This window comes from Scyliorhinus torazame, chromosome 13 (genome assembly GCF_047496885.1).
Source record: "Scyliorhinus torazame isolate Kashiwa2021f chromosome 13, sScyTor2.1, whole genome shotgun sequence".
Classification (NCBI taxonomy): Eukaryota; Metazoa; Chordata; class Chondrichthyes; order Carcharhiniformes; family Scyliorhinidae; genus Scyliorhinus; species Scyliorhinus torazame.
Window position 1 is genome coordinate 173,969,210 of NC_092719.1, and position 16,750 is coordinate 173,985,959.

The window sequence follows — 16,750 nt, forward strand, 5'->3', positions numbered from 1 at the left end:
TCCCCTTATTGTGAGGCTATGCCCCCTAGTTCTGCTTTCACCCGCCAGTGGAAACAACCTGCCCGCATCTATCCTTTCTATTCCCTTCATAATTTTATATGTTTCTATAAGATCCCCCCGCATCCTTCTAAATTCCAACGAGTACAGTCCCAGTCTACTTGACCTCTCCTCGTAAACCAACCCCCTCAACTCTGGGATTAACCTAGTGAATCTCCTCTGCACACCCTCCAGCGCCAGTAAGTCCTTTCTCAGGTAAGGAGACCAAAACTGAACACAATACTCCAGGTGTGGTCTCATACAATTGCAGCATAACCTCCCTAGTCTTAAACTCCATCCCTCTAGCAATGAAGGACAAAACTCCACTTGCCTTCTTAATCACCTATTGCATTTGTAAACCAACTTGTTGCGACTCATGCACTAGCACACCCAGGTCTCTCTGCACAGAAGCATGTTTTAATATTTTATCATTTAAATAATAATCCCTTTTGCTTTTATTCCTCCCAAAATGGATAACCTCACATTTGTCAACATTGTATTCCATCTGCCAGACCCTAGCCCATTCACTTAGCCTATCCAAATCCCTCTGCAGACTTCCGGTATCCTCTGCACTTTGCTTTAACTCACTACCCCTCTGAATCTGAACTCACCAACACTTGGCAGCTCTACCCTCTTCCTTAGCTCCTCCAGACTGGCAAACCCTTCCTCCAAATACAAATCCCTCACCTTGACCAGCCCCACTTCCCTCCACCTCCTGTATACACTATCCATCCCCCCCCCTGGCTCAAACCCATGATTCCCGCACAGCGGTGTTAGCACCGACATCCCTTCCACCCGAAAATGCCTCCTCAGCTGGTTCCATATCTTCACCGGGGACTGCACCACTGGGCTCCCTGGATACCTACTCGGAGCCATTGGCAATGCTGCCGTCACCATAGCCCTCAAACTAGATCCCTTACAAGATTCCTCCTCCATCCTAACCCACTCTCCCCCTTCTCATTCCCACCACCGCCGCACCTTGTCCACATTTGCCGCCCAATAATAATGAAGCAAGTTTGGCAACGCCAACCCCCCCTTGCTGCCTCTGCCTCTGTAGCAGGGTCCTCCCCACCCTCGGCACCTTCCCCGCCCATACAAAGTCAGAGAGGATTGTGTCCACTTTCCGAAAAAAGACCTTTGGTACAAAGATCGGGAGAGCCTGAAAGATAAACAAGAACCTCGGCAGAATATTCATTTTCACCACTTTGACCCTCCCCGCCAACGTTAAGTGCAGTGTATCCTACCTCTTAAGATCCTCCCTGGCCTCCTCCACCAGCTTCGTTAAGTTCCACTTATGGAGCCCCGTCCATTCCCTTGCTCCCTGAATCCCCAAGTACCTAAACCTATCCCTCGCTACCGTAAATGGCAACCCCCTAAGTTAACCCGCTGTGCCAGCTCATTCACCGGGAATACCTTGCTTTTCCCTACATTCAGCTTGTACCCCTAGAACCCTCCAAACCTTCCCAACAGACCCATAATCCTTCCCAGACTCTCCAACGGATCCGAAACATACAGCAAGTGGTCATTGGCATAGAGTGACACACGATGCTCCCTCTGTCCCCTCATTATCCCCTGCCACTCTGCCAACCCCCTGAGAGCCATTGCCAATGGCTCTATGGCCAGTGCAAACAGCAGCGGTGACAGCGGGCACCCCTGCTTCGTACCCCTGTTGTAAGTCAAAGCTTCGTGAGCTCATATCATTCGTCCTCACCCTCGCTCTTGGCGCCACATACAGCAACCGCACCCATGCCACAAATCTTGGCCCAAACCTTCCCAAAACTTCGAACATGTACCGCCACTCCACCCGATCAAATGCATTCTCCGCGTCCATGGACACCACCACCTCCGGTACCAGAGCTCTCGACGGATTCATCACCACATTCAACAGCCGTCTTATATTACTCGCGAGCTGCCTGCCCTTCACGAAGCCTGTTTGATCTTCTGCAACCACCCCCGGGCCACAATCCTCCATCCTCCCTGCCAATATTTTCACATCCGTGTTCAATAGTGATATGGGTCTATACGCCCCACATTCCACTGGATCCTTCCCTTTTGGGGGGATCAGTGTGATGACTGCCTGCTTCATCGTCTCCAGCAACTCCCCCTTCTCCGGTGCTTCATTAAACGTCCCCAACAGATGTGGTGCCAGGTCCGTCACAAATTCCTTAAAAAATTCTGTCGGGTATCCATCCGGCCCAGGAGCCTTACCCGACTTCATACCCCTGATACTATCCAGCACCTCCCTCAGCCCCAGTGACTCCTCCAATGCCTGCCTCTTTGCTTCCTCCACCGGGGAAATTCCAGCTCATCCAGAAACCACCCCATGTTCCCCTTCTCTCCTCCTGGGTCTGCCTCATAAAGTCCCTGGTAATACTCTCTAAATGCCTTGTTTATCGTTCCTGGCTCTGACACCACAGCCCCAGTCCGGATCTTCAATATTTCCCTGGACGCAGCCTGCCTCTGCAGCTGGTGCGCCAGCATGCGGCTCGCCTTCTCCCCATACTCGTATTGCACCCCTCTTGCCCTACACAGTTGCCCTACTGCCCTCCCCATTGTCAGCCTGTCAAATTGCTCCTGCAACATTTTCCTCCTCGCCAATCCCTCCAAGGTAGGCACCCTTGAATATTCCCTGTCAATCTCCACTATCTCGCTCACTAGACGATCATGTTCCGCCCTCCTTTCCTTATTCGCACGAACCGTAAATGAGATAATTTCTCCCCGGACCACTGCCTTCAGGGCTTCCCAGAAAATGCCCGCCGACACCTCCCATTCTGATTGAACTGCGCATAATCTCTCATCGCCAACCGCACCTTATCACAAAAACCTCCATCTGGCAACAACCCCGAGTCAAACCTCCACCCCGGCCTCTGCTCTCGTCCCGTACTGAACAGAATATCCAGCCAGTGGGGTCCGAGATAACTGTCCCCGCATACTCTGCCCCCTCCACCCCAACCAAAATCTCCCGACTCACTGCGAAGTAATCAATCCTCGAATACACCTTATAAACGTGTGAAAAGAAGGAATACTCCCTTCCCCTTGGGTTCTGAAAGTGCCATGGATCCACCATGCACATCCTCTCCATAAACCCGCCCAGCTCCCTTGCCATTTGTACCCTACCCATTGACCTGGGGCTCGATCTATCCACTCTCGGCTCCAGGACACAGTTAAAATCTCCTCCCATGATCAACTGGTATGTGGCCAAATCCGGGATTGCTGCCAGCAACCCCCTCATACAACCCACATCATCCCAATTTGGGGCATATACATTTACCAACACTACCGGTGCCCCTTCCAATACCCTACTCACAATCACATATCTCTCACCTGGATCCTCACCTCCTTCGCACTCACGAATCCCATTTTGTTGCTCATTAAAATCGCCACACCCCTCGATTTCAAATCAAACCCCGAGTGAAAAACCTGCCCGACCCACCCCTTCCTTAACCTAACCTGGTCCTTCACATGGAGGTGTGTCTCCTGCAAAAAGACAACCCCCGCTTTCAAGCTCCTGAGGTGCGCGAACACCCGCAACCTTTCAACTGGCCCATTCAGTCCCCGGACGTTCCACATTACCAACCTTACCGGAGGCTTGCGCCTCCAATCCCCTCTACCATCCGTCATCTTCCCCACTTAACTCCTGCCCGTTTAATTCCACTCTGTACCTAGCCCATCCCAGATGGCCCCTTTCTTCGCCCTTGACCATGTCATCTCTCACCCCTACCACATTGCAGAACACCTTCCCTGCTTTTCCCCTTCCCCTTCTCCCCCCCCCCCCCCCCCCCCCCCCCCCCCGGACACCCCTCTTGGCCTCCCCCACCACCTCACCTCTGTTCACCAGCATAACCTGCTAGTGCGACTGCCCCTGCCCAAAGGCACATCCTAATGACTGCCCCCACTCCTCAGCTGAAAGAAGAAGGCCTCCTGCTGGCCTTACCCTCCCCCACCCAAACAAGGACTCCAAGTAGCCTTCTCCAAAAACAAACAAACAGATGTTAAACACAAACAGTCCCGTAAAACAGGAGAGGGGATGGGAACATCCATCCCCACATAAACTTTTCACCCCTACAACTCCTTACAATCTCAACATTGAACAGAATCCCCCCCCCCACAAAAAAAGGCGAAAATCCCCCATACCCTACACCCACTTCAAACATGCTCCCGACCATGACATAGTGCCAGCACCCCGGTTCCCAAGCATTGTCCACTCAGTTCTCCCCCAGTTTATGGTCCTTATCAAAGTCTTTGGCCACTTCTGGGGTCTCAAAATAATACTCCCGGCCTCCGAACGTCACCCATAATTTCACCGGGTAGAGCACCCCAAACCTGATCTGCCGCCGGTACAGCCCTGCCTTGGCCTTGTTGAAACCTGCCCGCTGTATTGCCAACTCGACTCCGATGTCCTGATAAATCCGGACGTTATTTCCCTCCCAGTCGCAGCTATGCATCTCCCTGGCCCACCGTAGAATTTTATCTTTCTCCACAAATTTATGGAGTCTCACGGCTCCCCACCTCTAGGCTTTTGCCTCAGAGACCTAAGCGCTCGGTCCACTTCAGGTGCCTTATCTAGCACTCCTTCTGCCACCAGCATCCTCGAGACGAACCTCGTGGGACTCACACCTTCCACTCCTTCAGGCAGGCCCACTATTCGCAGGTTCTGCCTTCTCGAGGCATTCTCCTGCTCCTCTACCTTTGCCCTAAGCGTTTTACAAAGGTCTACTAGGAGCCCCACCTCCGCCTCTTGAGCCACCACACGATCGCTGTGGCCCAAGATCACTCCTTCAATCTCCCGAATCTGTGACCCCTGCACTTCCAAACACCTCTCCATCCGCTCCAAAGTACTCTTCAGGGGTGCCGCAGCTTCTGCAATGGCCTTTGCATGATCCTCATGCATTTCTTTCCTCTGTTTATGAAATTCCTCCTTGATAAAAGTCATCAGTTCCTGTATCTGGGGCCTTACAGCTTGCTCCACCCCTGCCTGCCTGCTGGAAGAAACTGTCTGTGAAGCACAAGATTGTTTCAACTTTCCAGCCAAACCTCTCACTGTTTTCTGCCGGGTCCGGTGATCAGAAGACATACCATTCCAGGGGCAAACTACTCCTCTAACATTCACCTACACCTTTTCATCAAAATTCCACCCGGATCTGGGTAAAAAGAGCCTTTTTCTGTGACTTTGAACAGGAACAGCCCTTTATGTGACCAATCATTCCATGGTCACAAGAGGAAGTCGGGACCTTGGATTCATGTCGCATTACATTCACCCCCCACCATCTGGCCCGGGCTTTCAAAATCCTACCAACTGTCCAGTTTGAGACAATTCACACCTCTTTAACCTGGGATTACCCCTCTCTCTGGATCTGTAAATACTTAATTACCTGCAAATGCTCGCATTCAAATGCTTGCATTCAAAGTATCGTCTTGCATCTTTGACTTTGTCTGCATATATGTTCCTGGAACTTACCTCTTCATTCACCTGAGGAAGGAGCAGTGCTCCGAAAGGTAGTGATTCAAAACAAACCTGTTGGGCTTTAACCTGGTGTTGTAAGACTTTTTACCTTGATTATATTAGGCATTTCTAAATGCTCTGCTATTACATCCTTTATATGTACTCCAACATTTTCCCAATGACAGAAGTTAAGCTAACTGGTCTATTGTTAGCTGTTTTATGTCTCCCTTACTATTTGAAAAAGGGCGTTACACTGGCAGTTTCCCAACCCTCTAGGACTTTTCCAGAATCTAAGGCTTCTTGGAGGATTACTACCAGTACATCCACTATCTCTGTAGCTATTTCCTTTAACATCCTGGGATGCAACCCATCAGGTCGAAGGGACTTATCAGCCTTTAGCCCCATTCGTTTCCCTAGTACTTTTTTTTGGTGATAGTTATTGGGATGGATTCTTCGTTCCTGAAACTAAGTGTTGACACCGGGGCAGGATTCGTGGACTTTCATGACAGCAAAACTGGCGCCAAACCTGGACAGATTCAATGACTGTGGAAGGGCTAGCACTGGCACCACGTGGAACACAATCGATTCCAATGAAAAAAGGTGCGGGATGTGCCAGGTCCGTGATTGACACTCGGGAGGCTGACAAGCTACGGCAGCATATACATATTACACTCCCCTCACACACTCATCCCAGCCAACAAGCTGGCACATGTTGTGCTGGAGCGCGCCCGTACAGCTGATGGGTCGGCTGGGACCACAGGACATCGAGGGGTGGCCTGGGGGGATACTCATACGATCAGTGGCCCTAAGTTCCCAGTGGTGTTTCAGCGGCATGCGCAGCTGTATGGCTGCCTTTCTGGCTGCGGCAATGGTGTTCCGTGCACGTCCACCCCGACCTTGGCCCTTGGCAGATGTCCCCCGGCCAGTGGCACATCTGCCAGCAAACTATGGTGAATTTGGACACTTTCTGAATACCCTCTCTCTCCCTCAGCAGCCATGACATCGGTTTCACGATTTTTAAAAACACAAGTGATCCGCTCCGTCAGGAACTCGGCCCGTCGCAGGCGGAGAATTGCGGAGGCCCCTAATGATATGCAAATTTTGTTCACTGTACGAGCGTTCCTTTAATATTGACGCCGCTGTCGAGATGGCGGAGAATTGTGATTCGGCGCCAATTCGGCCCCCACCACGATTTTGGCATTGAAACCTCTTCTGCCCCCAATCGCATATCCAGATTTCGGTGTCAGCCAACAGGAGAATCCTGTCCATTAGTTTATTTCCTCCCCCACTTCTGCCCTTTGACTAATTAGTGTATTCCACCGCATAAACTGATGCAAAATATTTGTTTAACTCCTCTGCCATTTCATGGTTCCACATTATTATTTCATCAGTCATTCACTTTGGCCTCTCCCTTCCTTTTTATATATTTAAATAAGCTCTTGCTGTCTATTTTTATATTATTTGCTAGTTTAGCCTCTAAATTCATCTCCCTCTTTATTATTTTTTGGTCATCATTTGTTGGTTTTCAAAACTTTCCGAATCCTCTGCCTTGCCACTAATCTTTACCATATATGCTTTTTCTTTCATTTTAATGCTATCCTCACTTCCTTGGTTAACCATGGTTAATTTATTCCCTTCCTAGAATCCTTCTTTCTCACTGGGCGATATCTTTGTTGAGTCATGAACTATTTTCAGAATCGTCTGCTGTTGCTGATCAACCATATTTCCTGCTAAACCTCTTTGTCACTCCACTCCAGCCAACTCTGCCCTCATTCATTTATAATTACCGTTATGTAAGTGTAGCACAGTTGTTTCTGACCTACGTTTCTCACTCTCAAACTCAACTTGAAATTCCACCATGTTATGGCCACTAACTCGTAGGGGATCTTTTACTCTGACATTGTTTATTAAACCTGTCTCAATACATGTTACCAGATACAAAATACCACCATCTCTTGTTCGATTTGCAACATATTGTACTTGGAAACTGTCCCAAATACACACTCCGTTCTTCCTCATGGCTTCCTCTGCCAATTTGATTTTCCCAATCTACATGAAGATTGAGGTCACCCATGATTAAATTACTTCCTGTTTTACATGCCTTAAGTATCTCCTGATTTATTCTCCATCCTACAGAAAAGGTACTGTTAGGGAGCCTATAGACTACTCCACAAGTGTCTTCTTCACATTATTTCTCACCTCCACCCTTATGGAGTCTACATCTTACGATCCAAGATTGTTTCTTGCTATTGTACTTATTCCATCTTATACTAACAAAGCAACCCGACCATCCTTTCCTTCCTGCCTGACCTTACAAAAAGTCACATACCCCTGAATATTTAGTTTGCAGTTTTGATCTAACCATATTGGGGGTCGGTTAACTCAGTTGGCTGGACAGCTGAGCCACGCCAAAAGCGCAGGTTCAATTCCCGTACTGGCTGAGGGTATCCATGAAGGCACTCCTTCTCAACCTTTCCCCGTGCCTGAGGTGTGGTGATCCTTGAGTTAAATCACCATCAGTCAGCTCTCTCTCTCTCTCTCTCTCAAAAGCAGAGGGCAGCCTGTGGTCCTCTGGGACTATGGCGACTTTCATTAGAAAATTGCAATTGGCTTAAGGATTATAAATAATCAATTTAAGTGGGTTAGATCTCATTTTTCTTCCCGAAATGGCTTCACTTCCACTTCCCAACCCCCTTTTGAGACCATCTGTATTAAGGAACAGCAGACAATGGATGACTGGTAGGGGTTTTCAACAGACATTGTGATAATAATGATATTTTTGGGAGATATATAAAAACTGAGATCAGGGAGGAACATAGCATAAACAAGGTAATTACAATGGGAGATTTTAGTTATCATATAGACTGATAGAAACCAAATATCCAACATAGAAAGATATTGAATTTCTAGAAGTATCTGTGACTTCTAGAACAATATGTTTTCGAATTAACAGGGAGGCCATACAAGGAGACCTTAGTGATGGGTAATGAGCCAGAATTTGTTAACGATATTCCTGTAAGTGAACCTCTTGCGAATAGGTGACCATAATAGGTTTGATTTTGATGTTGGGTTTAAGGGTGAATCACAAACAAGGTTTAAAGTTTAATTAAGGCGAACTTTGACGGGTGAGAAATTAATTAATCACAGCAAACTTGCCTAAACTGGGGGAACCTACAGCCAAAGAGAGGGAAGTCGTCAAGGAAGAATTTGGTAGAATACAAAACAAATAGATAGCCCCAAAAAGGTAAAAGCACGGCTTGTACTATTAAGGAAACGTGGTCAATAAAAGAGGAAAGGAGTCCGTATTAAGCAAAAATAAAAATCTTACACAAATGCAAGGCAAAAGGAAAATAAAGTAGATTGTAAGAGCACCTAAAAACCAACACTGGGTTACAAATGAAGTAATAAAAGGTGAAAACAAGAAATGTGATATCAAGGTAAACAATAAATGTTTTTATAAACATATTAAGAGAAATAGAATGATAAATAGAGTGGGCCTATTAAAGACGGATACAGCTGGACTATAATGGCAGACTTGTGAAATATGTACTTTGTATCAATTTCCACAGTGGAGGAAAAGGACAAATTGGACTATAATGGCAGACTTGTTAAATATGTACTTTGTATCAATTTCCAAGTGGAGGAAAAGGACAAAATGCCATTGGTACAAGAGAACAGAAAAATGCATCAAGGGGTGGAATGAATTATTTTTAAATGGTAATAGGGAAAATAATGGGAATTATTATAGACAAATCTACAGGGCCTGATCCTCATTCCAGGTTATGAAAATAAATAGATGAGGTAGATAAGCAAATTGTAGACATTTTCATAATTTTGCAAATATCTCTAGATTCTATTGCTTTAGAAAATTGCAAATCCCATGGTTAATGTCTACATATACTTCCAGAAGGCATTTGACATAATTCTGAAACAAGAACAGAGGACGCTAGTTGGGAGGTAGGACTCAGTGAATATGGGGAAAGGGAATGTATTCTGATTGTCAGGATGTGACAAGTGGTCTTCCCTTGGGAATGGAAATGAGACCTTCACTTTTCACCATAAAGGAATAATGTGTTGTGTAACCAAGTTTGAAGATAACACGAAGTAAGGATGCAGAATAACGTGTGTAGTTGGCAACAGGAAGTTACAAAGAGACGTCGACAAAGTAATTAGGTAAAACCATGGCAGATGACGAGACTAACTTTTTGGGACAGCACAGTGACACAGTGGTTAGCACTGCTGCCTCACACTGCCAGGGACTTGGGTTCAATTTTGGTCTTGGGTGACTGTTTGGAGTTTGCACTTCCTCCCTCTGCGTGGGTTTCCTCCGGGTCCTCCGGTTTCCTCCCATAGGCCAAAGATGTGCAGGTTAGTTGGATTGGTCGTTCTAAATTGCCCCTTAGTGTCCAAGGATATGTAGGTTAGTTGGGATTATGGGATTACGGGGATGGGAGGGGAGTGGACCAAGAGTTTTCTCTTTTTGAGGGTCAGTGCAGACTCAATGGGCCAAATGGCCACCACCTCTGCTGTAGGAATTCCATGGTTCAATGGAAGTTCAATGTGGGGAGGTTTGAGGTCATCCACTGTGGATCTGAAAAGAGAACTCAAACTAAGAAACTAGGATCTCTGGTGGAGCCAGAGAGATTTATGCATCTATGTGCGCACAATTTTCACGATCTGAGATTTGATCATTTATTTGATCAGTTAAGGATATTGAAGAATATGGAGCAAAGGCAGGTAAGTTAAATTAAGGTGCAGATCTTCCACAATCTACTAGAATGTTTGGACTGACTTGAGGGAATGACTGGTCTACTACTGCTGCGTTCTTAACCTGTAGATGAAAATAATTACATTTTAGAGCATTGCATCATCGCCCATTTAATCACCCATTCAATAATTCAACCTAAATGCAAATCGGTTTGAAAAGTACTGTGTATTTTGCAGAAGAGTAACCAGCTTCTTACCACACCTCAACCAGGTAGATAATTTAGTGGGATTAAAAACTGTCAGAAACAAACAGTTTTGTTAGAAGTTGGAACTGGAAACCAGTAGAACAATTAAAGAGTGGGATTAAATCAATCATAAACCAATTGTAAAATCTTACAACACAGAAGGAGGCTACTTGGCTGTTTGAAAGGGCCGTCCAATTCCGCATCACCGCTTTTCCTCCCTCAAATTGATCCTCTTCAAGTGCATGTCTACTTGCCTTTTGAAATTTCCTCTGAAATCTGCTTCTACCACCCTTTCAGACCTTAACAAACTCAGTGGGGGAAGAAAATGTTCTCCAGATTTTCTCTCTCGCTCTTTTGTCAAATATTTTAAATCTATGACTTTTTGTTGCTGACCTATTTGTCAGAGGAAACTTTTTTTTGTCTGAACCCATCATCGTTTTGAATATCTCAAGTGAGTCCCTCTGTAATCCTCTCCACCTAAGGAGAACAATCCCAGTTTCTCCAATCTCTCCACAAAACCCAAGTCCCTTATCCTTTGTATCATCATGGTAAGCCTCATTAGTACCCTTTTATAGGCCTTGACATCCTTCCTAAAGTGTGGGCCCAGACATGTACATAATGCTCCAGCTGAGACCGAACCAGTGATTTGTAAATGTCCAAGCTCTTATTTTCAGAGCCAAGCATTCCATATGTTTTTAGCCATCATCACAACTTGCCCTGCCATCTTCAAAGATATGTGAATATGCAACCTCATGCCCCCCTGCCCTTGCATCCTGATCAAGATAGTGCCAGTTAGATTATACTACCCTCTCCATCTTAATCCTCCCAATGTGCATCATGCCGCACTTATCAACATTAAGTTGCATTTGCCATCTGCCTGTCCATCTAACCAGTACAACTTTGTATTCCTGAATTCTGCTTCCATTTGCCTCACCAATATGTTGACAAGCTTTATATCATTCGCAATCTTAAAAATGTTGTCCCTATACCCAAGTCCAAGTTTACGTTTACAAGGAAAGCAAAGATCCGAATAACAATCTGTTTGTCAGACTCAGCAACTGATGTCTTTCCTGTAGTCAGTTCATCACTGCTCTCTATGTCCTACCCCTTATCCAATTAAGTACCCATTATGGTCATCCCTTAATACTGAGTAAAATGGTTATGGTGATACTTTATCAAATGCCTTTTGATAATCTGGCAGCAAGTCTTTGTATGCTGTCAGATTGTCTTTGTAGGCTGTATCAGTGTTATTGTGTTTGCCAGCTTGTTCTAATTTTCTCAGTCGATGTGAAATTTATATTGAAAATATTGAAATTACTTCTTCCCACATCTCCTTTTAATTAATCTTAGCTGAAGCCTCCTCGCTACATCAATTGGCATAAAACATTTTCAGAATTATGTGGTTTGAAACATTGTGTTTGCAGAGAAGGTTTGTGCTAATCAGAACTTCAAAATGGAAAGGCGAAGGAGTCACATATCTGTATTATTACGGGTCAGGGTTTAGAGAACTCCAAAGTGTATCATGGAGTTCACCTGACCCACAACGTTTAATAGATTTTGGTTATGGGGAGCATAAGGGCCCACTCTACAGGGGTGATGCAACAGAGATCTAAAGTACTTTAAAAACAAAACAATGTTTATTCTATGAATCCAGTTAACATTTTATAAACACACAGTAAACATCTTAGCAACTATCAACTCAAATACTCCCCCCAAAGAATACAGTACTCTATAAATAACCCTTAATCTTTCCTAGCAACATCCATAAGACAAATACCCTCTTTAACAGAGTCAGGAGATTTAAATTCTCTACTGAGAGCAGTTATCACTTTTAAATTAGCAAGTGATCTGAAGACATTCTTTTCATGCTGCGAGAGATCAAAATTACACCTTGTTTGGCTGGATGCAGCTCCTACTCTGAAAACTAAACTAAACACACACTGTAGCTGCCAGCTCAAAAATGAAAGTAAAAGCAGACAGACAGCCCAGTTCCACCCACACTCTGACATCACTGCAGCTATTTGATAAACACCCATTTCTTAAAGGTACATCCACTACAGCTATTTGATAAACACCCAGTTCTTAAAGGTACTCACACATTACAGTATGTTTAAAAGAGCAATATATTTCCTGGGTTCCACCATTTCCCCCAGTGTTCCGGTTGACAGCAGGCAAATTTTAACGGGGAGTCCCGATGATTTTCTGGCCCACCATAATCATTGCAGCATTAGTTCATTTAATTCTAGCGTACCTGGAAAGGATAACCTGTTCACTGACCAAGTGCAAAAGATTATTTTGCACTCCTGCTGTTTCAAAATAAAACATCCCCCTTTTAAAAATCAGCAAACCAAGAGAAGATCTATTGCAATATCTGAGCGGAGATTAAAGCAAACTGATCTGAGGCTGTAACAAGGTAGGTATTAGCGTGTGAAATGGGCAGTGCTTACTAACCCATGCTAAGTGGCAGAGGTAGATAATTGCAGTTGGTGTTCATAGAGGCACCTAGCTGGGTCATCCGTTTCCTAATGCTGCTACGATTAAATCTCTTTGTGTTTATCTTCATTTTTTTGGGGGGTGAAATACCAGAAGTGCCAAAGTTCTCGTTGTCTCCTGCTAAAGGCAGCACTTTGACACGACTCCTTGTTGAATCTGTTGAACTGGATATTCGAATTGATTTTTCTACCCTTGCAATGATGTAACCAATTCACGCCGAAAGCTCCATCTGAATTTCAGGGTGTTTTTTTTAATGTTATTCACCTTTGACCTAGGTGGCCATGGGAAGACAACTATCTTTAAGTTTTTTAAAGTGCAAAATGTATTACTGATATGTCGGAATGAATGACATTGGTGTGTCTACTTTAAATCTACTTTTAAGACAATGTTACATGTTAATTATAACTTATTTTCTGTGTTGAATTTTGAATGAACAAAAATATTTTGATTTCCTTTATTAAGAAACAAGTTATAGTCTCTGTTAGAAATTAAAAGGCACCATCTTTATTTTACAGAGATATTTTCCAATCAGTACTGTTTTTTTATTTTTTTATTTAAAAAATGTTTTTTTTATTCCCCCTTATCATTCCCCCTCTCCCTCACCATTCCCCCCTCACCCTCGCCATTCCCCCTCCCCCTCACAATTCCCCCTCCCCCTCACCATTCCCCCTCCCCTCCCCCTCACCATTCCCCCTCCCCCTCACCATTCCCCCTCACCATTCCGCCCTCACCCTCACCATTCCTCCTCCCGCTCACCATTCCCCCCTCCCCCTCACCATTACCCCCTCACCCTCACCATTACCCCCTCACCCTCACCATTCCCCCCTCCCCCTCACCATCCCCCCTCCCCCTCACCATTCCCCCTCCCCCTCACCATTCCCCCTCACCATTCCCCCTCCCCCTCACCATTCCCCCTCCCCCTCACCATTCCCCCTCACCATTCCCCCTCCCCCTCACCATTCCCCCTCCCGCTCACCATTCCCCCTCCCGCTCACCATTCCCCCTCCCGCTCACCATTCCCCCTCCCCCTCACCATTCCCCCTCACCCTCACCATTCCCCCTCATCCTCACCATTCCCCCCCACCCTCACCATTCCCCCCCTCCCCCTTACCATTCCCTCCTCCCCCTTACCATCGCCCCCCTGACCCTCACCATTCCCCCTCCCCCTCACCATTCCCCCTCCCCCTCACCAGCCCCCCTCCCCCTCACCATTCCCCCTCCCCCTCACCATTCCCCCTCCCCCTCACCATTCCCCCTCCCCCTCACCAGCCCCCCTCCCCCTCACCATCCCCCCTCCCCCTCACCACCCCCCCTCCCCCTCACCATCCCCCCTCCCCCTCACCATCCCCCCTCACCATCCCCCCTCCCCCTCACCATCCCCCCTCCCACTCACCATCCTCCCTCCTCCTCACCATCCTCCCTCCCCCTCACCATTCCCCCTCCCCTCACCACTCCCCCTCCTCCTCACCATTCCCCCTCCCCCTCACCATTCCCATTCCCCCTCACCATTCCCCCTCCCCCTCAACATTCCCCCTCCCCCTTCCCCCTCACCATTCCCCCTCACCATTCCCCCTCCCCCTCACCATTCCCTCAACATTCCCATCCCCCCTCACCATTCCCCACCCCCCATCCCCCCTCCTCCTCACCATCCCCCCTCCCCCGCACCAATCAGTACTGTTGCCCTACAAAATGTAATTGATTGCATTATTTTTTCACGTTATAACATATTTACTTTAAGCAGGTAAACAGAATTTTTTTAATATCCAAAGGAATCTAGTATAAATCTAGCTTTGCCAGAACATACACCAATGTGTTCCACTATCCAAGTTATTTACTTTAATCTCTAGCTTTTCTGATGTGCTAACATGTTTTCAGATAGTTGAAACTTAAGTTTCTCTAATTCCCGAGATGACCAAATTCAATGATCTATTTTTAAAATAAGTATGATTTAAAACATTTTTGAACTTGCAATCTATTTTTCACATCAATATTATGCATGCCCCATCACTCTTCTATTATGTATGATGTTAAAATCCATTCCGATTTGCTTCTTGTGATTCCAAAGAAATTGGGTTGAAAAGAAAGGTACACAATACGATATTTTTAACTTGAATGACCTGTAGCCAATGTCTGAAAGCATCTTGAGTCTAACCTAAACTGTTTTAAGAGGATAGTATTTGTTTATCATAGAATGTATAGAGATTACAAATGTCAAGAAGCAGCTTTAAAATTCTAAACAATTACACCGGTTAAGGACTTCCATAAAATGGATTCTGGTTACTCTTTGCTTGTTTTTGCTTTGCCTTCTGTTTTGTAGGTTCCAGTGGGGTGAAGTTGTCTCTGTAGACAATCTGTATGTTTGTTTGTCTTTCTGCTGAAGCTGCAGGCTGTCTATTCTAAACAAACTCACATTTCTACCAACAGAGATAAAAATGTTCTAATGCACCAAACTGACTAACCCTTTCTTTGTTTCATTCCAATGCTGCCATGCATGTCCTCAAACATATCGACCAATAGGATGATGAGGAGGGCATATGGGCGTAACAGTACACATGAACCAAAGCTACAGTTTTGTTCTGAGGGGTGAGAGCCTGGATTTTCTCTTAGATCAGATTGCACTGGGATGCTGTAATGCTCAAATGTTCTGCTCTTTGTGCAGTGTTTCCTTGTGTGCATTCTACTGTTTGTTGTTCCTGTGTTGCCATTTCTCTCTGTCCATATTGCCTTTCAGCATCAGTTAGAAACTGATTTTGTAGCAGCACAGGTGAGAAAAATCAGTAGATTTTTGCATCAGTTTCTGGTGATGTTAAAATAAATAACAACAATTAAGTGACAATGCCACACGTACACATTCTACTGAAGATATATGCATAATATTTACTGTTAGTCAAATAAATTGTTATTTGGTATCCTTGCATCTGCTAATAGATGATTCCACAAAGCAAATTCGCCATTAAAATCAGGGATCAAATTGTTGGCCAATTTTCACTGGAGGAATGTGAGGGAGCAGGTTTGGAAGAATGAAGTGTAGGTCAAGGAAAAGGAAGGAAAATTGGCCGAATACTTTGAAAGCTAGCTTGTTGACATACTACTTCATAGTGAAGGTTCTCACCATTAACTTTTAATCCTAAAATGAGATCAAGTCATGGGCAATTTCCCTCACAGACTTGTGCCCAGATAATTGCTTTTGTTCTTTACTTGATAAGCAGAGGCCGTATTGAGATACTGTGTTAACCGAGCATATTTTCCCCAGTGTCATTTAGAGGGTAAATAATAAAGGTAGCTATTCCTATAACTGTGCAAAATTATGTCTTGTGTTAAGATATCTGTACTTTTAACAATAATCCGGCAAATCAAGCAAGTTGATGTTCGCATCACCTTTACGTGTCTGTGTTCAAAAGCCAATGCACATTATTCCTTAGCAGCTTTCATATTGACCTGAAAAGGTGGAAATTAAGTTGACCTTACTTTGGCTCAACAAAGAAACACTGGAATGTTTGAATAACAACACGAGAATGATATGAGCTACTTCCAATTAATTTCTGTAACATAAAAATACTGTGGATGCTAGAATATTGAAATAGAAACAGAAAATGCTGGATAAACTCAGCCAGTCTAGCAGCATCTATGGGGAGAGAAACAGAGTTAACATTTCAAGGTTGTATGGCTCTTTAGAACTGGAGAGGGGTAGAAATGTAATAGGTTGTATGGTTGGAGAGGGGGGGGTGGTGGAGGAGGTTGGGCTTCACTTCACAGAATTTACAGTGCAGAAGGAGGCCATTCGGCCCATCGAGTCTGCACCGGCTCTTGGAAAGAGCACCCTACC

At 45.4% G+C, this 16,750-nt stretch overlaps 1 protein-coding gene across 9 annotated transcripts in view; it reads left to right on the plus strand.

Moving 5' to 3' along the window:
- Positions 1 to 16,750, plus strand: part of LOC140388384 (ERC protein 2) — a 1,175,365-nt gene that overhangs the window by 898,841 nt on the left and 259,774 nt on the right. Inside the window, exon 20 of one of the 9 annotated variants that reach the window (XM_072472470.1) lies at positions 15,442 to 15,507. The exons of the other annotated variants lie outside the window; for them this stretch is intronic. Within the exon in view, the coding sequence (XP_072328571.1) occupies positions 15,442 to 15,468 (27 nt within the window). The 3' untranslated portion in view covers positions 15,469 to 15,507. The remainder of the gene's footprint in view (positions 1 to 15,441; positions 15,508 to 16,750) is intronic. 9 annotated transcript variants of the gene reach the window in all.